The 26,801-nt window shown below is 43.9% G+C and overlaps 1 protein-coding gene across 1 annotated transcript; it reads left to right on the top strand.

The window, feature by feature from the left end:
• The first annotated feature begins 6,276 nt into the window (after positions 1-6,276).
• Positions 6,277-25,831, top strand: LOC101946450 (5-hydroxytryptamine receptor 5A-like). The gene is made up of 2 exons (XM_005286825.5): positions 6,277-7,687; positions 17,772-25,831. The coding sequence occupies exons 1-2, from the start codon at positions 6,917-6,919 to the stop codon at positions 18,102-18,104; spliced, it is 1,104 nt and encodes a 367-aa protein (XP_005286882.1). The 5' UTR covers positions 6,277-6,916; the 3' UTR covers positions 18,105-25,831.
• Positions 25,832-26,801: the final 970 nt, after the last annotated feature.

The following is a 26,801-nucleotide window of genomic DNA, read 5'->3' as shown; positions in this document are numbered from 1 at the left end:
CTCAAAAGGATATAGAAGAAATACAAAAGATCCTGAGAAGGGTATTGAAAATGATTGGAGGCATAAAATATTTCACTGTGGGAAAGATTAAAAAGACTAGAACTATTTAGTTCAGTTGGGGGATGAATAGGAGGTAACAAGGTAAAGAAATATAAAATAAATTGTACAGAGAAGGTAAATTGGCTGATTCTATATATCCTCCTACAGAATACAAGTGCAAGAGGAAGCTCAGTGTGATTAGGAGGCAATATATTAAAATCTGATAAAGTGTATAATTAACCTCTAGAACTCACCATCACTATTAATGAGTCAAAGAGCTTAGCATGATTTTTTGAAGTTGTTATTTATATGACTAGCAAAAATATCACATGCTTACACTAGCTAGGTTAAACATTTATAAGAGCTATTAACCCTCTTGCTTCAAGACCTTAGTCAATTACTCAATGCTCTGGCTTGGAAAGAAATTTCACCCACAGGCATGGTATTACGTAATTGCTCACACTGATGGTTTTACACCTTCCTCTGAAGATTTTGATGCTGGCTACTATGGTAAAGAGGATACTGCATTAGATGGACTGGAGAGCAATCACTGTTCCCTGTTCTGGAGCTTTAAGAAACAAACCAGGGAGATTTGAGTTCCATAATAAACTTAATTTAAGAAACAAAATATCACTTCCCTCCTTTTGTCTGTCACATTCAGCTGCTGTAGCTTTTCTTAAATTAGGATTGTAGATTCAGAGCAGGGATTGCTTCTTCCTATGTGTTTGCACAATGCCCTAGCACAATGGGACCCAACACTGACTGAGGCCGTTAGATACTACCGCAATACAAATGATAAATAAATGAAAATATTAGACCTGATTCCGAGGGGGAGTTAAGGAGGTGGGGCAGTACAAGTGATTGGAGAAGGCTTCCCGGAACACTGCAGTCTCCATCTTTTATAATGGTTCCATTAGAGGCCATCATAATTTAGAATAGCCTTCAGGCTTCTATGATGAATGCAGGGGAAGTGGCTCAATACACAGACAGCCCCAAATTGCAGAGTACATAGGTGTCTCATATCCGTGTTACACGAAGAGCTCACTCCCTGCAGCCAAGGAACAAGGGCAATGTTCTCTGACTGATACATTAACTTAAATAAACTCTTTGGATAAACTTCCAGTTAGAATTCATTGTGGGTGATTGTTATACCAAGCATGGTTCACAAACACACGCTCTCATCTCACATGAGCTGTCCCCTAAGTGTAACCAATACCGTGACACAAGCTGGAAGGACTGATGCATCCCACAAATTTTAAATTTATGCTTTTTTAAAAAAGAAATGGGATGGATATTTCTTTTGAATGAGTTTGTGTAATAACTAGTTGTTCTCTTCTTTTACCGAATAAGGAAGATCACCTAAGAAAAGCACATTGGCTTCATTTCCTGGAAGCAGGAAAGGATTTTTGCTTTCAATTACTCTGATTCAACAACCATAGAGACAAACTGATTCCCAGGAATTTCAGTTATTTACTTTAAACCATGTTCTATTTCTTCTACTGATTAGTATTAAATTTGCCTGAATAACACTTGATTGATTAGATGCAAGTCATATATTATAGAGTAGGTATAAATTGCTTGATTTACAATGTTAAGAACTCACTCTTCTCTCAAACTGGAGCCAGTTCCCTTCAAGTGTATTGCTCAGAATAGCACCAGTAAAGATGGTAACTGTTTTGGGCATCAGTATTCTTCCAACAACCCTTTCAGATGTTTCAAGAGTTAGTGCTGAAATTAGGGTCAACTTTCCCACTTCTAATCCACTCCAAATTTTAGCACTGATTATACCCATTGGCTTTGGATTTGGTGGGTCTAATTATCACTATGAAAGAGGCAGTGAGGAGCTGATGTGGTTGGGGACTCACATTATGAAGGAGGATGGGGTTGGTTATTTAGGAGTAGAGAGGGGTAGGGTTATGCTGTCCATCACTGAGGAGGAAGTACAATAACTAATCAATATGGTATAATGGAAAATAGATCTCCTCAAACAAACATTTGATATTGTTTCTTGGTGAGATCCCAAGTTAGGCTGATAAAGGTAACTAACTGGGTTGCCATAATATACGTAAAGTTTTGTAAGGCATGTTGTGACAGATATAGCCATTTCCTGCAATATCCTTGAAAAACTATGATTTCAGGATGGTCAGTTGAGGCATAAAACTTGAGGGGGATTGGGGAAGGGAACACACCTCAGCTCTCCCTAAGAGAGTGTGAGCACAAGGACTGACCTGAAATGTTCTCATTAAACTGTATTTTGGTATAATCACTGGAATTGTTTACCAGCTGAACAAATGTATGATATTTGAATTAATAAGTAGTAACAGCAGATGTTCTGTCTAGCAGTGGGGTGCCAGGAGGTCCTTGCGGTATTTGTCATATACCCCTGCTTTGTTCTTTTATGAAAGGGGGAGCAATATGACAGATTGAAAATTTCCTGTAATATCCTTGAAAAGCTTTAATGAATTGAGTTGAAGTATCTTTGGGGTCCATTATACTAAATGCAACATTTATGTATTATTGTGGGCTGGTATTGTATGCAACATCTTTAGGGAGGAGATGTGACGTAAGGCCTGGATGACCAAAGGACTACATTGAACAATGTGCCAGAAAAGAATGGACTATTGGGACAATATGTGTGAAATGGATTTCATGGGAAATACCTAGGGAAAGGTTAATGCAAATTCTCCACCTCTGGTTATGCAACAACCCAGCCTTTTACACTCTGAGAAGTGAGTCTTTGTCTGCTGATCACCTGTTATGTAAGGCCAAGATCAAAGGCCCAAGCTATATAAAGATAAAATTGAACTATTTATGGTGGTTCTGGTTCTAAATCTGAGACAGTCATGAACTTGAAACCATGGGGAAAACTCAGTTGAGGGTTTTGAAGGACTGACATCTACCAAAGCCCAGGGTTGCAGTTGGGGTGACCCTGGTCAGCTTTTTAGCATGTGTGTAGGTTCTTTTATTTTTTTTAAATAGGTTTTCTCTATAATGCTTTCACCTTAAGAATACATGCACTTGCTTATAGAGAGTTGTGTCATAACTAAAAACTTCATGCCATCATGCTGTCCATGGCCTTCGAAGAGAAAGAACAGCACAGATGTTGGCCTGGTTAGGCAGTCTGGCTTGCTGGGAATATTATAGTGTTGGCAGGGAATTTGTGCAGCCTGAAGAAGCTGGTCAGGAGGGAAAGATGCGGGTTTCTACTTAAGAGAGAAGACGCACTATACAAAATCATTGTGGCCCATGCTAAATGGATGAAAGACTGTTTAACTGACAGACTGCCAAAAGTAATTGTAAATGGGGAATCATCATCCTATGGGGATGTTTCTAGAGGGTCTCACAGGGAGCTGCTCTTGCCCCAATGTTATTCTATAGCTTTGTCAATGATCTGGAGAAAAATCATTGATGGTAAAATTTGCAGATGACACAAAAATTGCAGAAGTGGTAAATAATGATGGTGACCGGTCAGTTAGACACCAGCTTGGATCACTTGCTAAGGTGGGCTCATTTGAACAACCTGTTTTTTAATTCAGCCATATGCAAAGTCATACGTTTAGGAAGAATTGGGTCACACTTATGAGATGGGAGATAGTATCCTGGAATGCAGTGACAATGAAAAGGACTTGCGGGTAATTGCAGACAATCAATTGAACAGGTGCTCCCCTTGCAATTCTATAGTTGAGGGCTAATGTGATCCTTGGTTACATAAGCAGGGGAATATCAAGTAGGAGTAGGCAGGTGGTGTTACCTCTGAATACCACCTTAATGAGACCATTACTGGAATACTGTGTGCAGTTTGGTGCCCACATTTCAAAAAGAATGTTGAAATACTGGAAAGGGTTCAGAAAAGAGTTACAAGAATGGTTCAAGGTCTGGAAAATGCTTTACACTGAAAGACTAAAGAAGTTCAGTCTATTTAGTTTATCCAAAAAAAAAAAAAAAAAACACCTAAGAGCTGACTTGATCACAATCTACAAGTATCTCCAGGGTGAAGAGATTGCTTTTTTTGTGATTCATTTTCATAAAGAAACAGGCAATGAAAGGCACAAAATGGTAAATGACTTACAGATTGTTTGTTTCCAAATACATGTGCTTCACAGGAGCTCCAACAGAATTATGCAATTTTACAACCTGTCAAAACTGCAGGACCACACAGTACTGTTACATAGACAATGCTAGGATGGGGGTAACAGAGATAGTATCCTGGAATGCGGTGACAATGAAAAGAGAAGACATATCTAGGTAGGGAGAGGAGGAAAAAAGAGAAGGCATTCAGAGAAACGGAGGTCTGGCATTTTTTCAGCCATCTCAACTTTTTTTATCCAAATATATCTCAAAATGGGTCCAAATTTCTTCAAATTCATTTAACTGCTCTCTACGGTTAGCTATTATTTCCCTGGCTTCTCCCTCAGTCAGGTCCAAGTACCATGCTACTCTAGGTATAAGCCTACTCTTCCATTTTTGTAAAATCATATGTTGATAGTGGATGGCTATTTAATCTACAGAAGACGACGTAACAAGAGGTCATGTTTGGAAGCTGGAACTAGAGAAATTCAATCTAGAAATAAGGTGCAAATTTTTAACAGTCAGCATAATTAACCATTGGAACAACTTACCTAGGGATGTGGTGGAGTCTCTGTCACTTGAAGTCTTTGCATCCAGTCTTGATTTCTTTCTAAAAATGTGCAATAGCTCAAACAGGAGTTACGGGCCTGCTGCAAAAATTTATGGGTGAGGTTCTGTGGCTTGCAAATAAAAGTCAAACTAGATGATTATAATGATCCCTTCTGGCCTTAAAATCTATTAATCTGTTTAGGAAGAGTGAATGCCCTGACTGTGATATAGGAGGAGGGAAGGATCAGGGTGCTCTGGCTCTGACAGAGGAGCAGTGGGGTAGTTATTGCTAGGAGGGAAGGGGTGTCCTGACTGTTAGAGAGGAGGGAGGGGTAGGAGTGCTGGTACAGAGGAGGGAGCAGTGCATTGCCCACAGAGGAGGTAATGGACTGTGCTATTTGTACCCTGCCCAAAGGGGGAGTCCTGGTGCTGTGGGCTGGGAGGGGAGGCCCTAGCACTTCCCCCAGCAGGGGATCAGTGGGGAGGGGGGCTGCAGTCCAGATGCAGGGTCTCTCCACAGGGAGTGGGGCTGCAGGGGTCCACAGGAATGTACAGCACCCCCCCCCCCCCCGTGCTCTCTAGGCTAGGCCCTGTCCTGGCATGGGGGGAGGGGGGTTGGGTGGAACAGGAGGGCAGATGCTTCCTATGCTGGCTACAGCCCCACAAACCTGCCTGCAGCTGGCTCTGCCCTCTGCAAGCTATGCCTGAGGGTCACCCTGAGCCCTTCATTCTTCTCTGCCTCAGGACATGTGCCCTACTGGAGAGGGGTCCTTTCCCTGAGCCCCCTATCTGGTTGCACCCTGGTGGAGTAGGGTGTTCTAACTGTTTAGATGGGGGTGGGGTTCTCTGGTTGTTACAGATATGGGAGGCTGAGTGGGGGGTGGGGTAGGATTCTTTGGTTAGTATAGGGGGTGTGTGGGTGGGATGGTTGTGGGGAGGGGTGGAGTGTTCTGGTTGTAACAGAGGAGGGAGTGGGTAGGTTGGTTGGGGAGAGGGTGCTCTGGCGTAACAGGAGGGGTTGTGGGGGTAGAGTGCTCTGGCTGTTACCAAGGAAGGGGGTGGGTTGGTGGGGAGTAGGGTGCTCTGGCTGTTACAGAGGGGATGAGTTGGTTGGGGTGGGCGGTGCTCTGGCTGTTATGGGGGGGGGTGAGTTGGTTAAGAGAGGAGGGGACAGATGGGATGGTTGGAGGAGCGGTGAGTGCCCTGGCTGTTACAGAGGAGGGGATATGAGGATAGGGTGCTCTGGCTGTTACAGGAGAGGGGTTGGTTGGTTGTACTAGGGTGCTCTGGCTGCAACAAAGGGGTGGGGGTGCTCTGGTTGCTACAGGAAAGGGGTTGGTTGGTTGTGGTAGGGTGCTCCGGCTGATATAAAAGGGCGGGGGTGCTCTGGCTGTTATAGGAGGGGGTGGCTGGGTTGGTTGTGGTAGGGTGCTCTGGCTGCAACAGAGGGGTGGGGGGTGCTCTGGCTGTTAGAGGAGAGGGGTGGCTGGTTGTGGTAGGGTGCTCTGTCTGCTACAGAGGGGTGGGTGGGTTGGTTGGTTGGTTGGTTGGGGTAGGGAGCTCTGGCTGTTACAGGAGAGGGGTGGGTTGGTTGGGGTAGGTGCTCTGACAGTTACAGATGGGCGTGGCGGGGGGGTCATTCCTGAGAGCCCGGGGTTTGGCGCTCGTTGTGTCTCGCGGGCACCTGCCTGCGGGGAGAGGGGGCAGGACAAGGGGTGACAAAGGCTTTTCTCCAGTCCCGCCGCCGGCCGGTTGCCGCCCGCAGAAGCGCCGCCGGCTCCGCCCAGCGCCCGAAGCCCCCCAGCAGGCGGACCCCAGCGAGCTTCTCTTTCCCTTCGCCCTTTCCTGCAGCGGGAGCCGGTGCCACGGACCGGGGGCGAGCGGGGAGCCGGTGCCGCCTGGCCGGTGTAACGCACTACACCGGCACAGCGCCCCCCTCCCTGCCAGGGAGGCAGACGGGAGCACATGGCAACGGCAGGGAGCAGCCGCTGAAGGGAGGCAGCCCTAGCGTAGCTCTTACCTAGACTCACTTCGCTTCCCGGCGCCCGGACTGCACGCGGCGGCCAGCCCGGGCTCCGCGCTCGGCCGCGGGGCATTTAGCGGGGAGCGAGGGGCAGGCTCCGGATATCCCGGGAGCGCGTCTCTCCGGCGGTTTGCACCCCGCGCCGGGAAGAACGGACCCGCGCTGGCTTCCCCCTGGGCGCGCCAACGGAGCGCGCAACCCGCCTAGCCCAGCGCTGCTCCCCGCCCGCTGCTGGGGATGGCCCAGAGCCCAGCTCCATGGGCATCCAGACTCCCCGGCCAGCCAGCCATGGACATCAACGCGTCGTCCGCCCCGGCGGGGGGCAACGCCACCTCGGAGCTGGGGAGCGGCGCCTGGAGGAGCCGGGAGCCCTTCTCCATCTTCAGCATCCTCATCCTCACCCTGCTGGTCCTCCTGACCATCGCCACCTTCCTCTGGAACCTGCTGGTGCTGGTGACCATCCTGCGGGTCAAGACCTTCCACCGGGTGCCCCACAACCTGGTGGCCTCCACCGCCGTGTCCGACGTGCTGGTGGCGGCGCTGGTCATGCCCCTGAGCCTGGTGAAGGAGCTGTCGGCCGGGCGGCGCTGGCGGCTGGGCCGGGCGCTGTGCCACGTGTGGATCTCCTTCGACGTGCTGTGCTGCACCGCCAGCATCTGGAACGTGACGGCCATCGCCCTGGACCGCTACTGGTCCATCACCCGCCACCTGGAGTACACCCTGCGCGCCCGCCGCCGCATCTCCAACGTCATGATCGGCCTCACCTGGGCGCTCTCCGCCGTCATCTCCCTGGCGCCCCTCTCCGGCTGGGGCGAGACCTACAGCCCGGCGCAGCAGCGCTGCCAGGTCAGCCAGGAGCCCTCCTACACCGTCTTCTCCACCTGCGGCGCCTTCTACCTGCCGCTCTGCGTCGTGCTCTTCGTCTACTGGAAGATCTACAAGGCGGCCCGGTTCCGGATCGGCGGGCGCCGGAGGAACGCGGTCCTGCCGCTGCCGGAGAGGGGCCCGGTAAAGAGCCGCGGCGGGCGGGCACCGCGCCGCTGGGCTGCACGGGGAGGGGTGTGAGGAAGGGGGCAGGCACAGCTGGGCTGCACGGGGAGCAGGCAGGCACAGCTGGGCTGCACGGGGAGGGGTGCGGGGAGGGGACAGGCACAGCTGGGCTGCTGGGGAGGGGAGCGGGAGAAAAGGGGCAGGCGGGCACAGCTGGGCTGCACGGGAAGGGCGGGAGGAAGGGGGGCAGGGAGGCACAGCTGGGCTGCACGATGAAGAGGGGCAGGCGGGCATAGTTGGGCTGCACGGGGAGGGGGGCAGGGAGGCACAGCTGGGCTGGCAGTCTGCAATGACTATCTAAACTGAAGTCATCTATCTATCTACACAAACTCCTCTCCCATTCCCCTTGTGCTTCTGATCTGAAATGCAACATCCTTTAACTGAATTCTGCCTTCATGCCCAAGTATAGAGAAATAATATAGTCATGCACATGTGTTTCTCTTAGACTTAGAGTGTATATAAATATAAACAGATCCTAAAGTGAAGATGGTAACCTTTTAAACAGTGGCTAATAATCGACTATCAATGGACCATTTACCACTATTATGGGATAAAAGTTATTCCCATTTTTCTCATTTGCTTTTGTTTCAGTGTTCTTAAATGTGTGTGTATGTGTGTGTGTATATGAAATGAAAGTAATATATATGTCGATTAGATACTAATTGCAATATCATGCATGGTCCATTTAAAAAGTCCTAAATATGAATCCAGTGTTCCTGGGTTTCTCTTTCAAGAAAATTGTTCAGATAAAGATAGAAATAGAGCTGTACAGTATGTGCTGTTAGGGTATGTGTTTAATCTGTACACACTCTGTTGTATGTCTCTCACCGTCCACATACATAATTTGTTCACTCCTTTCATTTTATTTTATTTTTAAAAAGTATATACTTAAAATAAAATTATGGAATCAAGCAGAACACAAAAGAGAAAAATGGGAATATAATACTTATTCCACAATACTAGTAAATGATCCATTTATCATGTAATTGCTGCCAGCTGTTTAAAAAGTTCATATTCTCTCCTTTAAGTTATCCCAAACATTGATCCTGGTACTGAAAACACCTACTTGGTTAGTATTGATTTCAATACTACTCAGGCAAGTAAGAACTATTCTCCGGAGGAAGAGTTTGCAGGATTAGGAGCCTTGAGGTCTATTAAAACATGGGCCTCTAAGAGCCCAGTTCTGTCCCCTTACTCACAGTAATACCATACTGCACCAATAAGCCCAAATAATTTCAGTGAGGCTGCCTGCACAGTGAGGTACTACTCAACATGACAGAGACAAAGGGAAGTGGACTGAGTTCTAAATTAATTCATCTATGTTCATATCTACTTTCCTCTCTTTCTACAATCACTCAGTTTCCTGATACACACCCGTCCTCCTCCCTCCTCTGTTCTGAAACTACAGAATAATTCCTGATGGTTTGTTTTCCCCCTTCCTGACCAAGTATTTTCACTATATATATATATATTTTTAAAAAGTTGATCTAACCAAATGCAGACTGACTGAATGTTACAAAATAAGTATGGTGAGGTGCTCAGCACCATCTCCTCCACTGGGCCTGGCCCTGGCCCTGTCAAACCTCACTAATATACAAGCAGTAGAGCCAGTGGAAAAACTTAAACAAAACTTTTTTCCATTTGTCAAAACCAAAATCTTTTGATGGAAATTTCTTTTGAAGATTTCTTGGGTCCCAGTGGGGAGAGAGCAGCCTACCCAGAACAGCCAGTAAGCTGGTGGTTAGGGCACTCAGCTGGGATGTGGGAGACCATCCTGAATCCACCCTATCCCAGGTGAGGTCTCTAATCACAGGGCTACTGGCTATTCTGGGGTGGGTGGGTTGATAGTTCTCTTGTGAAAATTTTTGAAAGGTCTCATTTTCATTCGGCATCAAAACAAAAACAAATTTCAAAACCTTGAATGTTTGGTGGAATGGAATTGTTTTCTGGCCTGTCCTAGAAATAGTTGCATTGACTTCAACTTCAGATTGAAGTCAGTGGTACATATCATGTTACAATGGACAAGTGTGAAGGTTTGCATTCACTCTAGTGAGTAGTGACATCATCAGCAGATTGTAAGAAGCACTTGGCACCTCACAGGACTGGGACCTTATGTCTTAAAATAAAGAGATGCATATGGTTTAAATTGGCTTATAGACGAAACAATCATTCCAGAGCTATCGCCTGCACTAAGTCAGAAAATGTGTTAGAAAAGATGAGTGCCTCAAGCCTTTGGAAATGCATTCCTCCCCTCCCACCCTTTTGCACCAGATTTCCTGCCAAGTTTACTTCTCTAATTACAAATATGACAAATACGTTGCTTGGGATTTATCTACAACCTTCCCAAAGACAAAAACCAAACTGAATATGTACAATACATTTGCTCTCCCATAGACACTCATGCCCATAAAGTTTTCTACTGCTATTGTTTTGGAAAACTAATTTAATTGAGACAATACTACTAAGATTCTGCAACTCTCTCATCTTTTTCAGTAATTTAAACAAAATTAATTCCTGGGTTTTTGTTTGTTTGTTTTTAAATATATGTTGAATCTGTGATAGTATGGTAGATAGAGAGGACTTTACACTGTGGCTGAAAAAAATTAAGCTTCATTTGCAGGTTTAAAAAGCACCATACTAATCCAGAGGGAAATCTTTACCACCTGGTGGAAGAGCTAAACGCCTGAGGCAATGCTCTGAGCACTTATTGCTCTAGAGACTTGGTAGGCAAAGAAGACTGCTCAGGAAGAAAAATCGTGGTTTTTTTTTTTTTTTTTTTTTTTGCATAGTTTATTCCTGATGTCAGAGATTGTGATGTACTCATAAAAAGCTTCGTCCTGGTCACACTGAAGTCAATGGGAGTTTTTTTCCATTGGCTTCAGTAGGAGCAGGATCAAGTCCAAAATGCCACTGGAAAAATACCAGATTGTGGAGAGTTTAGGGAAAAACAAAGGGGATGTAGATCTGAGCCTTCTTCCCAAAACATCACTGTCATTCCACAGGAAGAGCTGAAATGCCTAGATTTTTTTTTTTAAGTTTGCATAAAATTGGATATAGCAGAGAATTTGTCAAAGTGGAACACAAGAAAATAGGGATCAGCATTTCTGGAATAAGGGGCGTGTCTCTTCCCCCCCCTTAAGTCAGGTGATCCAGCTATTCCTTCTTGCTCTTTCCATGTCCAGGTCCAATTGATGGTAGTTTTGTGGATGAAGCCTGTCTTGACTCTGTCTCCCTTCTCTTGCGTCCACCAATGCTCCTGTTTTCTGTTTTTTTCCATTTCTCTTTTCACTTCTATCCCTCATTTCACATTCTTCTTCCCCTTCCCAATCTCCTCTTACCCCCACCCTGCGACATCCAGCCTCACTCATTAACTCCTTCTGTACACCCCTGGCCGCTCTGTCCCCCAGCATTTCTAACATTCAGTGCTGTAAGGCAGCAGTTCTAATGACTAACACTAGAAATGCTATCAGCAATAGACGTCAAAGGCGGGTAGTGCTTCTCAAACTGAAGATGAGTAGTGAGAGTGATGCCTGTGGGGAGAGCGTGCCATGTTGTACCAGGAGGATTACATATTGTGACACTGGATTAGAACTGCCTGCCACGGGTGCAACTCATACCTTGAAACCCTGGTAGCCTAGTTGGCATTTTTCTAGCAACTGAGATTAAGGAGGAACAGATTTGAAGCCACAGGAGTTAAATGCCATCAAAATTGCCTGAAGAAACTGATGCTCCAGATGGAAGAATTATTATAATTATACCTTCCTTCTGTATAGTGCCTTTCAGCCACCAGAACCAGACCCCAAGGTGCTTTACAAACTGTCAGTGTGCATATAATTATATATAGGATAAGGATAATTGTCTCCAGGCTGAGACTTGGCATATCTAGGGCCAATTCCTATGCTTAAATACAATGGTGTAAATCCAGAATAACTCATCTGATCTGAGTGTAGTTAATCCAGTGTAATTGTGAGCAGAATTTTGACTAAAATCCGAACCAAGGAGTTTTAAAAAACACTATTAAATGGTTTTGTGGTTTTTTTAAGAGGAAGGAAAATGAACTGTCGGAGACCCTTCTGTTACGTAATTAAGAATATGCAAAAATTCAGGGTTTTCTTTTTCTTTTTTTAAACACACAGGTACTTGTTTCCCACTGAAACCAATGGGAGTTTTGCCTGCGCAAGGACTGCAGAATCAGACCCTGAAATTATGCTGGTCCTTTTACATACAATTTCTTTTATAACAACCAAAGCCTTGATTCTCTAACCCTTACTCATATGACTGGTCCTTTACTTACATGATTAGTCTCATGGCTCTTGTCACACACAGCCACAGTCTGACGCACGCTTTTTCACAGTGAGCAATACCTTATCTTTGGGAAGAGGCCTGTTGAAATAAATGAGATTACTCTCAGAGCCAGATACTATTAAGAGTGCCATTGAAATCAGTGGGACTCCTTGTGAAGTAAGGTATTGCTCAGGGTGAGCAAGAATGGCAGAATCTGGCCCATAAGGATTAGTTACTTGCATGAGAAAGTGTTGCAGGATCAGGCCCCAAGTAAAGCATGAAGAGCTAGATACAAGGGCCCAGATCTTCAAAGGCATTTAGGAGTCTAACTTTATTGATTTTAATGGGAGTTGGGTGACTATCTTTCAGGATCTCGGCCAGCTTCTGTTAATACTGTTTTTTATAATGTACATATAACGCTTACATCTTTGTACACTGATCCAAAGTTCAAAAGGTTAATGAGTGTCTTTCCATTGACATCAATGGGCTTTGGATCAGGCCTTGCATTCAGAGCTCTCGACTTTACTGAGTTATGCAGCATATTCTGTGTTGTAGCTGGGTCAGCCTCCCTGTATGACATAATCCGGCAGGGCGGTACGGGTCTTCCTCTGGGAGCTGCTCTGGGTCCTCTCCCCTCTCTTCTCCTCCCCACTCTGAGCTTGAATAATCCTTTTGCAAGTAGTTCCATTGACTGCAATCATTTTGGGCTCCACTCATTCTACTTTTTCCTAGTGTCCCCAGCAATTTAAACCTGGGGGAGGATTCCTTTAGAGTAAGGTAGCTCTGAAGCTGCTCTGGGAACTGGGACGGCACAGAATCCGCTCCAGAATTGGAGATGGGGTTGCAAACGGGACGTAGGGTTTGATCCACTTTCCATTGACATCACTTCAGTGGGAGTTGGATCAGACCCTTAAGAAGGAATATAACAATTGTTAGGGCTGAAAGGAGCTAAAACATTGTTTTGGCCTGCACCCCCACCCAGGCATTGCAGAACCTGTGGGAGATACAACATCTCCCTGATCTGTTTGCAGAGGCGATGCTCCATGTCTGGATCTTCTCCCTTCAGCCATCTGTGCCACCCAGAATCTCTTTACACTGCAGTAATCACCTTGTGGCATTTTACTTTGGCTTTAAAGCCTCTGTGCTCATGAGGTAGCATAGAGGAGCCTCAACACAGCCAAGGCTCAGGGCCAACATTTTGTTGTATCAAGTGTAAGAATGGAGCTGCCTAGGAAAATGCCCCAGGCCAGCTAGAAATCAGCTGGAAGGTATCTAGTATGTAAGGTGATAAGAGTTAGAATGATGGGAATCATTCTGGGAAGTTATCTTCCACTTTTCATGCAACTCTGTTAGGCCCCAGTTGAGTAAAGCACGTGCTTAACTTCCATGTTCAAGCACTTTGCTGAATCAGGGCCTTAATTTTCTTTTTGAGAGAATGTTAAATATTCATAGAAGGCCTATAAGTGCAAATTGCATGTGAGAGATCTCTGATTCTTAAAGAACCTTTTGGTGATTTGATGACATTATGGAGCAATATATTCCTCTCTCTGCTCACCTCAGGCTCATTTGAAGATGAATCTGTTGAAAAGCTGTTGAGCTAAACTGGGGCAAATCACATTTAAATACCTCCAGTCTGCTGGAGTTCACGCAACAGTACAGAACATTCCTCAGAAACGTGGACCTTTCAGACACCTCGCAGCCACTGAATAAGCCACAATGCCATTGTTTGCAGAAGCAATAGGCTGCAATTTGTACTTTTATTATTTAACATTCATATTGGAAGAACAGTGCTCAGAGACCCCAAAGCAGCATTGGCGCCCAAAAAATTCATTGGTGAACCACGAACAGTAGCCATAGGAAGTATAAATTATTTAAATCCAAAGAAATATTAGAATAATTAAGCCTAAATCAATGGGATCTGGATCAGGCTCCAGATGCATATTGCATTAGCAGCAAAGCATCTGAAGTATGTTGTGCTGTAGGCAAAATTTAAACAGTGGGTGAAATCATCCTTTCTCCCTCCACAGAATCTTGGGGAAGCAGGGAAATAATCAATTTTGGACGTGTTTCACCAGCCGTGTGCTTCCCAGAGAAAGAGATGATTCACGCGAAGTGTGAAGAGTGCATTTATTCCCATATAGACAAACATTTAAAACCTTGATTTGTGGAATGAAATGGATTACTGCAAACTATTTTAAAAAGTGCCCCAGCCTGTGGCTGTGTATCTAACTGGATGGCTGTTCTAGCAGGTAATCAAAAATGATGGACACTAATAACTATGCTTAAAACTGAGCAAACCAACCTGGAAAAAAAACCACTGATCTACTAGCCTTAATGTGACTTGTGACACAGACCAAAACAGCCAGGGAATTCAGTGTGAACACTTGGTTCTTACTTAGTACTCAGGCCTCTTTTATGTATGCGGACAAATATTTCTGATGCTCTCGATGCTTTATCTCTGCTGCATTACTCCAGCCGGTTATACCGCCCTCCTCCCCAGTCGTACAACAGTGAACTGGCTTCTGCCCCCGGCATACACCCAAGGGCCTGATTCTTTTTTGCCCTACATCTTGTGTAATGAAGTATGCCTGTGCAAAGTGGGTGTAAAAGGCCACCTGTCATGCAGTGGCTGGCCCCTTTAAGAGAAATTGGCGAATGCTGTGAGTCTAGGGATCAATTGATAGCTTGAAGATTGCCTGAGGCTAGGCCCACAAAGATGACTGTAGGCATTACAGTGTCTTATGCTTAGGCAAAGCAAAATCCATAGCCCTGAGTTAGGTGCCTAAGAAAGGGATTCACAGAAACCAGCAAGCTGAGAGGGGCAAACCTTGGGCTGCCCCTCAAAGGTAAGGACCCCAATTCTACTCAGGATTCATCCCTGTGACCCCTCTCCTGGATTTAGGCACCTAAACGAGGTCGGTCATGTCTCAGGGAGGGCGAGGGTCCATCCTACCCAATTCTATCCAACAGCAGTTAGGCCAATCTCCTGAAACATGGGAGACCTGTTTGCAAATCCCTATTCCGACTGATCTGGAGTGGGGCCTTGAACCCAGACCTCCCATAGCCCAGGTGAGTGCCTTCACTGTCAGGGTATTGGGTATTCTGTGGTTGGTGTGTCCCCATCTCTGCTGTGGCAGTGTGTATAAATAACTTTTTCACTGGGCTAGAGAGAGAGAACGTGAGCAACTCGCTGTAGCCCAGTTATTAGGACACCCCTGGGATACGGGAGCCTGAGGTTCAAATCCCTGCTCGAAGCAATGTAAATGACCACACAAGGCGGTGGAGTATCAGTGCCAGAGTTTCTGCATGCCTCATCCTATCCACAGTTTCTACACTCCACATACAAAGCTTCCAGAAACCTTAACTGTAGTATGGGAAAGAAAATGCCATGAACTGATGGACAGCTGATCTCTGGCTCTACCTCACAAGGAAAGTTTAAGTATAGTAAACAAGCAATAGATTCCCTCATCCATCTCTTCCTAACAAGCATGCAGAAGTAGTAATTGTCCACTGTCTGTCACTAATTTGCATTCGCATAATGTGTTTTGAGCCCTTTTTGCAGACCATGATTAAAGATATGCAGAGCTAGCCCTCCTGCAGGCAAATTATGTGACCCCTGCTACAGGAGTGCCATCCTATTTACATTTTTGGAACAAATGTGATGCATTTCATTTTCCTCTACTCCTTCCCCAGCAGCCCTAATCACCTGGCTCTTACATTCTGCAGTCATGTCTCACGGCTCTGGGCAAAGATAGGGATATCCATCTTGATGAGTGATAGTTTAGCATTTGCCAACATTTCAGTCTCTTGGCTGCTACTGCCCTCATATTAAACAGAGGGTCAATCGCTATTATAAAGTTTACATACACAGGAGGAATATGTATGTAGAACACATAGCTAATTTCTGAACGAGGGACCATCTCCTGAGAGAGGTGCCAAGTCCTCACAACTATTAAATTTTCACTTCTAGGGGAGTTTTTTAGGGGCTCAGGCCCTAAACTGTGTGGGTTTTATTGTGCTGTCCTCAATCGTATTGCCTAGCAGAGCCGAAAACGTACGGACGCTTTAATTGTGACAGAAAAGTCACAGAGGTGTATTTTCTATGGGTAAAAGCTGGGCCCATGCTGCATGATAGTAAGGCACACATTGGTTTGTGTGACAGTGAGAATTAATCTGCATTCCCTCTGCAAGTGAAACCATTCCTCACCCTTCCAAACAGCTCTTGGTGTTTCTTTTGTCTCTCTTTTTCACCTGCTCTAGAACCGCTGAAGTTTCTACACACCTCGTGGAACTGCTGAGGGGTAGAGGGCATGGATTGAAGGGGTCTTGAATTGGTGTCTCCCACTAAACAAAATGGATATAGTTTGTGAGGTTGGGAGTAGAGCTGGTTGGAAAATAGTTCTTTTCCCCCTGGGTGAAGTCAACTTTGAAAACCGAAATGCTTTAATTCAAAATTGTGGTGCTTCATGGGAGTTGTAGTTGGGGGCATTATGCTCCCATTCTCCTCTATGGGCTGGGCTCTCTGGCCAGACTACTTGTCCCATGACACACCATTTCCTCCCCTCTTGGTGTGGGGAGAGGGTGCATGATAGGAGTCCCTGGACGTGATGCACAATGGGAAATGTAGTCCCACCTGAGAGCCCATAGAGGAGAATTGAAGCATAAGGCACTTGAACAACAATTCGGATGAGGCACCACAATGACATCTTGAATAAAAATATTTCAGTTTTGTGTTGAAAATCAACCCCCCTCCAGTTTTTAGGCATTTGGGTTTTTGATGAAATATTGAAATTTTCCACAGAAAGCAGACATTTTTCTTGTAAAAATCAAAAACCCAAATTTCCAACAGAAAAGAAGTTTGATGGAAAATTTTTCCACTGGCTGTAATGGGGAGTATTGTCTTCTCCCCTTTCCCACCTGTGCCAAAGCGACCATTGGGTGGTCTGGCAAGAATGCAGTCTAAGGGGCTCATGGTCTCTGAACGTCCCTCCACTTGCTTGACGGATAACCAAGAGACGATGGCTCCCTCCCAGATCTGAGGGACACAATAATCATTGGCAGTATTATCTTCCACTCTGCCTCTGAGTAGCTGGGCTGATTTGAGTGGCCCTAGTTGTAGAAGCCATAGGTCCCTCTCACCAATGGGTTACAATAACACTTGTGCAACTACCTCAAAAGAATTGATTGGCCCATCAGATATGCACAGCAACTTCATGGCATGAAATCCAGCAGGGATCCATTCCACAGATACTCCAAAGACAGGCTTTTCTCTTTGTCACACTGAGAGAGTCCCGTTTTGTGACAGTACATCCAAGTGTCTACTGTATCTTTGTAACCCATGGTTACAGCACTCTCCCTCATATCAATACACCGATGAAAAGAAACAGGAAAAAAAACAGCTTCCAGAATTCCTGGGCCATTGTTATTTATTTATTAAACTACTTTCAATCTTCTTTTCTTATAACAAACCAAACAAATTCTAGGTGCCAATCTATCCACAGAACAAGTGCCAAAGTACTATGCATCAAAAAAGAGGAAAGACCAGTATACCTGTGCTCCTCTGTAGCACTTACCTTTCCAACATGATTAGAAGCCCAGTAGTTTTAGCACTTCATGGCATTTTCTTTTAACATGCAAGGACTGGTGCCTGGGACATTTGTTGTAAGCGCACAGATGTTATGCTGTCATTTAAGAAATAATAATAATTTGACTCAAACAAACTGTTTTGGTAAGAATCCATGTTTGCTTTTGTTTTTAGGTGAAAGAAGCTTCCCATGAACCACAGATGGTGTTTACAGCTCGCCACGCGACTATCACTTTCCAGACAGATGGGGAAACATGGAGGGAACAGAAAGAGAAAAAAGCAGCTCTGATGGTTGGCATTTTAATTGGAGTTTTTGTACTTTGCTGGATACCTTTCTTCATCACAGAATTAATAAGCCCCCTCTGTTCCTGCAACATTCCACCGGTCTGGAAAAGCATCTTTCTCTGGCTTGGCTACTCCAATTCTTTCTTTAATCCTCTTATTTATACAGCATTTAACAAAAATTACAACAATGCCTTCAAAAACCTTTTTGTAAGGCAGAGATAAAAGAGGGAGGGTTACATTACCATGTAATACACTGACTTAGTAGAGGAAATATGTGCCTGTGAAATGTCTGCTTGTAAAGAGCAGGCCCTATCTAAAGAGATTTTGCAGCAGTGGAGAACTACACTGAACACCTGTTTGTTGGGTCATAAACCTACTTACCTTGTACAGTCTCCCACTGAAATGCATGTACACTGAGCTGTACTGAAGACAGACAATGCTAGAAGACTGAAGGGGTGAATGTTTCCCTTCTCTAGGAATTGAATTGATTTGTGCTAAATTCTGGAAGAAGTTAATTAAAAACATCTTGCATCACACTAATCCAATCTAACCAGACTAACCCTATCCAGCCAACTATTGCTGCCAGGTAGTAGAATCTTCTTAATGGGCACGGGCATCAATGGAAACTCTGCCACTTAAGCAATAGCTCTGAGTGATTGGTGCACAGCCCTGCTGCTAGTTTAATTTTAGGAATGTCTTGGGGGGGTGGGGGGGGAAGACAAATGCACTTTGATATCATTTTTGGTAATATTTGAATAAAATAAATTGGACTAAGTTAAGCAGCCCTACTAGAGCAAGAACGCAGCCGGAGGTGAACCAATGGCACAGCACTTGTGCTAGCAAGCATTGGTCCACTTCTATAAATTATAATTAAAGGTGAACCCTGAGTTAACTGAAACTGAAGATCAATTATGTCCCTTTAGGTTACAGGAGTGGAGTTTTAGGACCAGATCCCCAATGGTGTAAAGCTGCACCATTCTCATTGAAGACTTAACTTTCATAGAATTAAAACTGGAATGGGGTGCTCCGCTTGTCAGGGAATGTACAGAATTAGAGATTTGTCCTCTCTCTTATACACCACTCTTTGGGAAGGTCAGAGGAAACATTGCCCAAGCTCCCAGCTCAACACTGGGTGAGTTCAGCCAGAGTGGTTATAGGGGTATTGTAGTCATCTCAACCCCATGCAGGCCATGGGCAGCTAGGATATGACTGTACTCCACGCTAGTCCAGCACAGAACTTCAGAGGGACTTATATATGCCCCTCTTAAACGTGATGGAAGCACACACTCCTCAGTGGAAGACTGGTGTTTCATGAAGTTCTGGGATAGCGGCTCTGGCTTGCAACACCAAACTCAGAGCATACTAGGCAGGTCCAGGGAGAGACCTCAGGACGCTAACTAGAATCCAAGTATAAACAAACCTCCAGCCGAATGCTTTCCTTGTTCTCTGTAGTACTTTTAAAATCTCTTTACTGCCATAACCACTTAGGAGTTAACTTTAAGCATTAGAAGAGAAAGGAAGACAAGTCTCTTGTGGCCTTTCTGCTCTAGCTGATATTTAGATCTAAAGTAGATGGGAAGAGAAGCAGAAGAATTATGCACAAGGACCACGGATGGGAGTTGAAGAGCATAAGTCCACCAACATTCTTCCCTTTCCTCTTGTGATGCCTTGGGTTAGTTATGATCTGCTGGCCCGTCAATTTAAATGCAAGGGGCTATTAATAGAACATTTTCAGGCCACACTGCGGCTCTAAGTCTGCTGACTTTCAAGGCATACGGGAAAGTTTCTCTTTTTTACAGATTTTCTCCCCAAAGAGTGTGGGAATTTTTGGTAAGAAATTGAGATTCCGCTTTCTGCCAAGAGTGGGGGGAAAAGGGAGCTAGATCCTCAGTTCTTTAGTTGGTGTTGTGCCACTACACAGAGCCATGTAACTGATGTATTTTTTTAATTGTACATGCACTGATAGTTTTCTGATCAACACATTTTGTAAATTAAAAAAACAATAATGAAACTCTCTTTGTGATCATTTGCACTCTGACAGCTCCTACTAAAGGGAATTACTGGATTCTCTATTTAAAAGTCAAATATTTACACAAGGCATGTTGTTTAAAGAAAGAGCCTAACAAGTGATAGTTCACATGAGTATTTCCTTCCCTCCTTCATTTAAAGGTGACAATCTTTAGGCTCCATTATCTACTAACAAGTAACTTTTCCTCATGAGCTGTAGTTGGTATCTACAAGGAAGAAAGGATTGGAGACAGTTTTTAAGTGTTAGAGCAAAGGGCCAGGAGCCCGTCATGTAGGTTCTATTCCTTGCTCTGAAAGCAACTTTCTTATGACCTGAGACAGCCACCTAACTTTTCTGTGCCTCAGTTTACCAGCTTATTGAACTGATATAATTATATCAGGAGTATTGGGAGGCTTGAAAGGGCTGCACTGTACTATACAAATGCAGAGTTGTTTTTATATAATGGTAGTGGCCTAGGGACCTTATCTGAGAGTGGGACCCCATTTTGATGTACATATGCAGAAGAGACAGTCCCTGCCCAGAGCTTGCAATCTATATAGATAAAATTGACAAAGTCAGAGAAAGGGATTATTAATCCCATTTTACAGATGGCAATTGAGGCACAGATGGACTAAGGGCCAGATTTTAAAAGATATCTAGGCACTCAAGGATGCAGATAGGTGCTTTTGAAAATCTTATCTCCATCTTTAGATGCTAAAATACCTTTTAAAAATCTAGCCCTAAGCAATTTGCCCAGACTCACACAGGAAGTCTGTGGTGGTGCAGGGACTTGACGCTTCTGCTCTCACTTGCACCAGATTTACATTGGTGCATAACTCAGTGTAGTTCTTTTTGCTTTGTACTGTTGCGAGATCAGAATAATGTACTATAGATAGAGGAATCGTCTTAGTACTGTGCTGCCATTTAAAAAAAAAAAATCTGCCATCCAATAGAATCTGAGCTGAGAGCAAAGGGGATGTGGGGCTTATGTTAACATATGTTATATATGACATAGCCCTGCTTCTCACCATCAGTTTTATAGATTTTTAAAGCCCTCATCTTCAGTTGACTTCCTGCAGAATACAGGCCACAGACTTTCACCCAGTAATTCAGGCACTGAGCCCATAACATGGTAGAACTAGAGTATCATTAGAGAATCCTTTAGTCTTGATTTAAAGATTCCAACTGGTGGCTAATTTACCCCATCTCTTGGTGATCTGTTCCAGTTATTAGTTACCCAAATTTGCATCTTTATTTCAATTGAAAGAAAAGGGAGAAGATGATGATGAAGCATACAATTTGTTTTCCTCTCCTCCACTTCAAGTGTTGCATAGAATTTACATAAATTACTACTGTGTTGTTACCCTTAGCTCCAGGATGGATTAAAGAATGTTTAGCAGCACAGCTCCCAGTATGTACATCTAAAGAGGTTAAAACAGCTACTCTAAAGCAGTGGTTCCCAAGCTTTAACAACCTGTGAACTCCCTTTACTAAAATGTCAAGTCTCACGAACCCTCTCCTAAAAATGAGTATTTCCAGGGATTTTCTCCTTTACCTGAATATAAATTATAAAAGCAGTGATCTTGGAAATATAAAATTTGTTTTTATGTCATGCTTATTACACATGCTATTATTTATCATTACAGTATTTTCATTACATTATGAAAATAGCAACACTTCCAAGATTTCACTTTCGTAGCTTGTATCACTTTGAATAAGCCTGTTATAAGACAAATCAGGCAAACTGTTCTCCTACAGCAACGCATATATTAGTGGGCCAAACTAATTAGATTTACTGAATTGTGAATTAAACCCCTAGAAGAATCTACTAGTATACAATAGATTTGCTAGAAATCTTTTAAGTCTTACTTCACAATCCAGAGGCAGATTTTTATTTTTTAAACTGTTGAATTAATCTTCAGCATGAATGATGGGGCAAAATGTTAAGAAATTGGCTCCACATGCCCCAGCAGCTAGTTTGAGTTAAGATTTCTCTCTCTCTCCCCCCTCGGCTTGTACTTTTGAGAATGGAATTTTTAATCTACTTTTCCTGATGACAAAATGTGGACCCAAAGTTTAGATTGTAAAATATTTCCTAAGTAGAAATTGATTCTCATTCAGTGTGTTCATTACAATTCTCATTTGTATTTGTATTTCTATATAAATTTCTCTTACCATCATCCATTTTGGATGTACAAAAAAAAAAAAATCAGACAACATAGGGGAACTGGCATACTGGTCCAAAGGTCCATTTAGCCCAGCATCCTGCCTCTAATATGGCCAGAAAAAAATCGAGGAGCTCAGCAGATGTGAGATAATCTACCTCCACATAGGGCAGATTTTACTCATCCTGGTTAATCACTTGGAAGATCTAATTCAGACTTGCATTTTGCAGAACTGCTTCTTGTAGCTTGCAACAGTCTTATCTAATCTGATTTTGAGTTTTGAAGTAATGGTTCCATTTCCCTTGGGAGTCTGCTTGACTGTTCAATTGATCTTTCTGTTCAGATCTTTTCTTTAACGTCTAATCAAACTTTGCCTTAGCTTCAAACCATTGCTCCTTTTCCTACAGTTTCCAGAGACTAAAAATATTTCATTCCTTCATTTATTTTGTAACCTCTGAGGTATTTATAGACTGATCACATCTCCCCAGATCTTCTCTTTTAAAGCCTATAATTTACCTCCCTTACTCTCACCACTCCTCTTATCAGTTTTATTGTTCTTTGTACATTGTCTGACTTCCCTATTCTGTGGACCCACGGAAAGGAGGCCCTTGAAGAATTCCACCTGGACTTCAACAATTTCCACCCCACCATCAACCTCAGCCTGGACCAGTCCACACAAGAGATCCACTTCCTGGACATTACAGTACAAATAAGTGATGGTCACATAAACACACCCTATACCGGAAACCTACTGACCGCTATACGTACCTACATGCCTCCAGCTTCCATCCAAGACACATCACACGATCCATTGTCTACAGCCAAGCCCTAAGATACAACCGAATTTGCTCCAACCCCTCAGACAGAGACAAACACCTACAAGATCTTTATCAAGCATTTGTAAAACTACAATACCCACCTGGGGAAGTGAGGAAACAGACAGAGCAAGATGGGTACCCAGAAATCACCTACTACAGGACAGGCCCAACAAGGACAATAACAGAACACCACTGGCCATCACATACAGCCCCTAGCTAAAACCTCTCCAGCGCATTATCCACGATCTACAACCTATCCTGGAAAATGATCCCTCACTCTCACAGACCTTGGGAGGCAGGCCAGTCCTCGCTTACAGACAACCCCCCAACCTGAAGCAAATACTCACCAGCAACTACACACCACACCACAGAAACACCAACCCAGGAACCTATCCCTGTAACAAACCTCGTTGCCTACTCTGTCCCCATATCTACTCTGGCAACAGCATCAGAAGATCCAACCACATCAGCCACACTATCAAGGGCTCATTCACCTGCACATCCACTAATGTTATATATGCCATCATGTGCCAGCAATGCCCCTCTGCCATGTACATTGGCCAAACCGGACAGTCCCTCCGCAAAAGAATAAATGGACACAAATCGGACATCAGGAATGGTAACATACATAAGCCAGTAAGTGAACACTTCAATCTCCCTGGTCATTCTATTACAGATTTAAAAGTCAGTATCATTGAACAAAAAAACTTCAGAAACAGACTTCAAAGAGAAACAGCAGAACTAAAATTCATTTGCAAATTCAACACCATTAATCTGGGCTTGAATAGGGACTGGGAGTGGCTGGCTCATTACAGAAGCAGCTTTTCCTCTCCTGGAATTGACACCTCCTCATCTATTATTGGGAGTGGACTACATCCATCCTGATTGAATTGGCCCTGTCAACACTGGTTCTCCATTTGCGAAGTAACTCCCTGCTCTCCATGTGTCAGTATATAATGACTGCATCTGTAACTTTCACTCTATGAATCGGAAGAAGTGAGGTTTTTACTCACGGAAGCTTATGCCCAAATAAATCGGTTAGTCTTTAAGGTGCCACCGGACTCCTTGTTGTTTTTGTAGATACAGATTAACACGGCTACCCCCTGATACTTGACTTCCCTATTATCTTCCTCAATCCTGGATCCAATACTGCTGCTGTTTAGTCCACCATCTTGCCATGACACTCCAAAGATTTCCCTTACATGAGTAAAGGACACACACTATGGTATATCAATAATAAAACAGTAACTTTTGAGATTAGATTGGGACAAAAATGTCTAATTCACCTAGACAAACAGGGGAATGTACATCTGATACCTTACCACTGCAATTCCACCACTGGACAGTAGGTGGAGTATGTAACCCTGCACCTGGCCTCCCCATTACGCTGGTGATATTTAGTCACAGGTGTATGCCCTTACTGAACTGGTTATTCCCACCTGATGTAATAATTATGAACCTGATCCTGCAGCCACTGAAGTCAGAGTTTTCCAATTGGATTGTGTGCCCATTCCAGAAAGGTGAGGATCAACTCAATTTCTATGAAATCAATGGGAGCAAAGGGCACTCAGCCCTATGGCCATACTCTATGGCCACGCTCATCCTGGCATGCACTGAAACAGTTCATTCTTCTCACTGAATAGAAAATGCCAACATGCAATGAGAGCCTCTGCAATTACAGATTGCTGTCATGGGAATTTAAGCTGGGGTTAACAAAATTTCAAGTACTCCCCAAATCATTGCACACACACAAAACTGAAAAGTTCTATATGTCAGCACTTCATTAGCTTAAGCAGGTCCCAATACCCAGCCTACTGCCCAGTGCTTTCTTGATTTACTTTTCCTTATTCCATCGATGAAATAGTAATACATCATTGTGTAAAGTGATTTTAACATTTTAATTTCTAGCGCAGGCAAGGTCTAAATTGAAATTCATTGTTTCAAAGGAAACTGTCAGCCATTTATTTATGACCCTTCCTTGTTTGAAGAAACCACTTAGAAGACTATTTCTTTACTGACTTTGCCCTTCAGTTTGGCAAATGAGCTGTTGCGTTCAAGGAAGGTGAAAATAATGTGGCTGTTTTTAAACATTCTCTCCAATTTATATAACACCGCATAATACCAAAGCATCTTCAGTCACAAATCTTTACGCACCTGCGTAGCTCCAGGGTGTAAGGGTTGGCAGGATCAAGGCCTTAGGTTACACGTTTGCATCCTCCTTATGGCAGCACAGCATTTAGAAGTGTGTGTTCCTTCAGAACCAGCGAGTGAGCACACAGTGGCCTGACAATTATTAGTCTGTCCTATGCTGAATGCAAGAAGAAACCAAGGCTGGCAACCAAAAGTGCTTTCAAGTGCTCATGTTTTGGTCCCTTTATGGGTCCATCATGGCCCCCAGCATCAGAGAAGCCTCAGGATTTCTCTAACAAATGCTCTACTTTGCCCACTGGCTATGGGAAGCAAAGAATAGTTGGAACCACACCTCCCTTCCCTTCCCCACCCTCCAACATCAGGGGCTGAGAGCAGGGCTAGCATATGGCGGCTCTGGCATCTCTACTTTAGAGAAAGCTGCTCAACATCGGGGTTATTCCCAAGGGTCTGTTTCTGCTCTCTTGAAGGGCTCTTTTTGCAAAGGGACTGTTCAGTTCAACAAAAACAACACTTTACTCACAGGTCTACAGGCTGGGAACTTGTTGCTTTGTTCAACTGGATCCCACAGAAAGCATGTGTATGTGTTGGGGCGAGGGGGATGGGAACTCCCACTTACAAAACAAGAAGAGAGGAGCATGGCTTCATCCCATAATACTCCGGGTAACCCAGTTAATCTTATCATGACCACTTTACTACACATTTACACTGCTAGATCAGAGTCTTTTCCAATATGTTCATACGTTCTTCACAAAGAGGCCCTTGCCAGAATAATGGATTCCATTTTTTACTTTTTTTTTTTTTTTTTTTTTTTTACAAAAAGTAATGATTTATTTAGGAAGTTTTAAAGATTTGAATAATCTGTTATGTCTGAAAACTGCTTCTGCTGCTGAGCCGATTGATCAGATTTTTAATGTTCATCTGTTAAGATTCTTATGCCATTAAGAATAACGTAGAAGACATTGATTTACTGTGTATACATTTTCAAGATGGACTGATAGACCCATTCAGGAGCCTGTTGATGGGCCAATATGTGGTATTGAACATAGTATCCTATGGTTTGAAAGAGCTTAAAACAATTTACCAGACAGAATTTCCGTGACCTTGCTACACATAAGCTTCCACTTCTCACCCCAAGAGGGTCCTGTGGCACCTTTGAGACTAACAGAAGTACTGGGAGCATAAGCTTTCGTGGGTAAGAACCTCACTTCTTCAGTCGCATCTGAAGAAGTGAGGTTCTTACCCACGAAAGCTTATGCTCCCAGTACTTCTGTTAGTCTCAAAGGTGCCACAGGACCCTCTGTTGCTTTTTACAGATTCAGACTAACACGGCTACCCCTCTGACACTTCTCACCCCAAGTTACACAGATTTCTCACTTTAAATGCAGTGCAGTGGCCATAGGTTCCAAGGTCAAATCCTGCTACTGACTTCAATGGGAGTTGGATCAGGCCTTCTATGGTGATGCCTTTATAAGTATTCCTTTCAGTGACACAGATACACAATTCTGCATCCCGCATTGATGATCACGAAAGGCAATCTATCCTGATATGGGCCTTTTTTACATACACTGTGGAGTTTTATTGTTTTTACAAATTCCACAGAGAGGAAAAAACTCAAAACAAAACACAAAGGTGGCAGCTCGGGTGGTTAATGTGCAGAAGTGGCACACTGGAATAATATATACTCAGTATGTGAGATATTAAGAATAAACATTTATACAAGTCAGTGAATGCTGTTATGCATTCTTAATCAAAAATCTATTAAAGCTTCTAAAGAAGA

The sequence above is a fragment of the Chrysemys picta genome, chromosome 11 (assembly GCF_011386835.1).
Source record: "Chrysemys picta bellii isolate R12L10 chromosome 11, ASM1138683v2, whole genome shotgun sequence".
NCBI classification, from domain to species: Eukaryota; Metazoa; Chordata; order Testudines; family Emydidae; genus Chrysemys; species Chrysemys picta.
The sequence above is the reverse complement of the archived record's forward strand: the minus strand, read 5'-3'. Positions and strand labels throughout refer to the sequence as shown.

Bases quoted from the DNA above. Each gene is read 5' to 3' on its own strand.
- LOC101946450 (XM_005286825.5), top strand. From the start codon at position 6,917: ATGGCCCAGAGCCCAGCTCCATGGGCATCCAGACTCCCCGGCCAGCCA. The intron at 7,688-17,771 runs GTAAAGAGCCGC...TTTTGTTTTTAG, and splicing joins CGCTGCCGGAGAGGGGCCCG to GTGAAAGAAGCTTCCCATGA.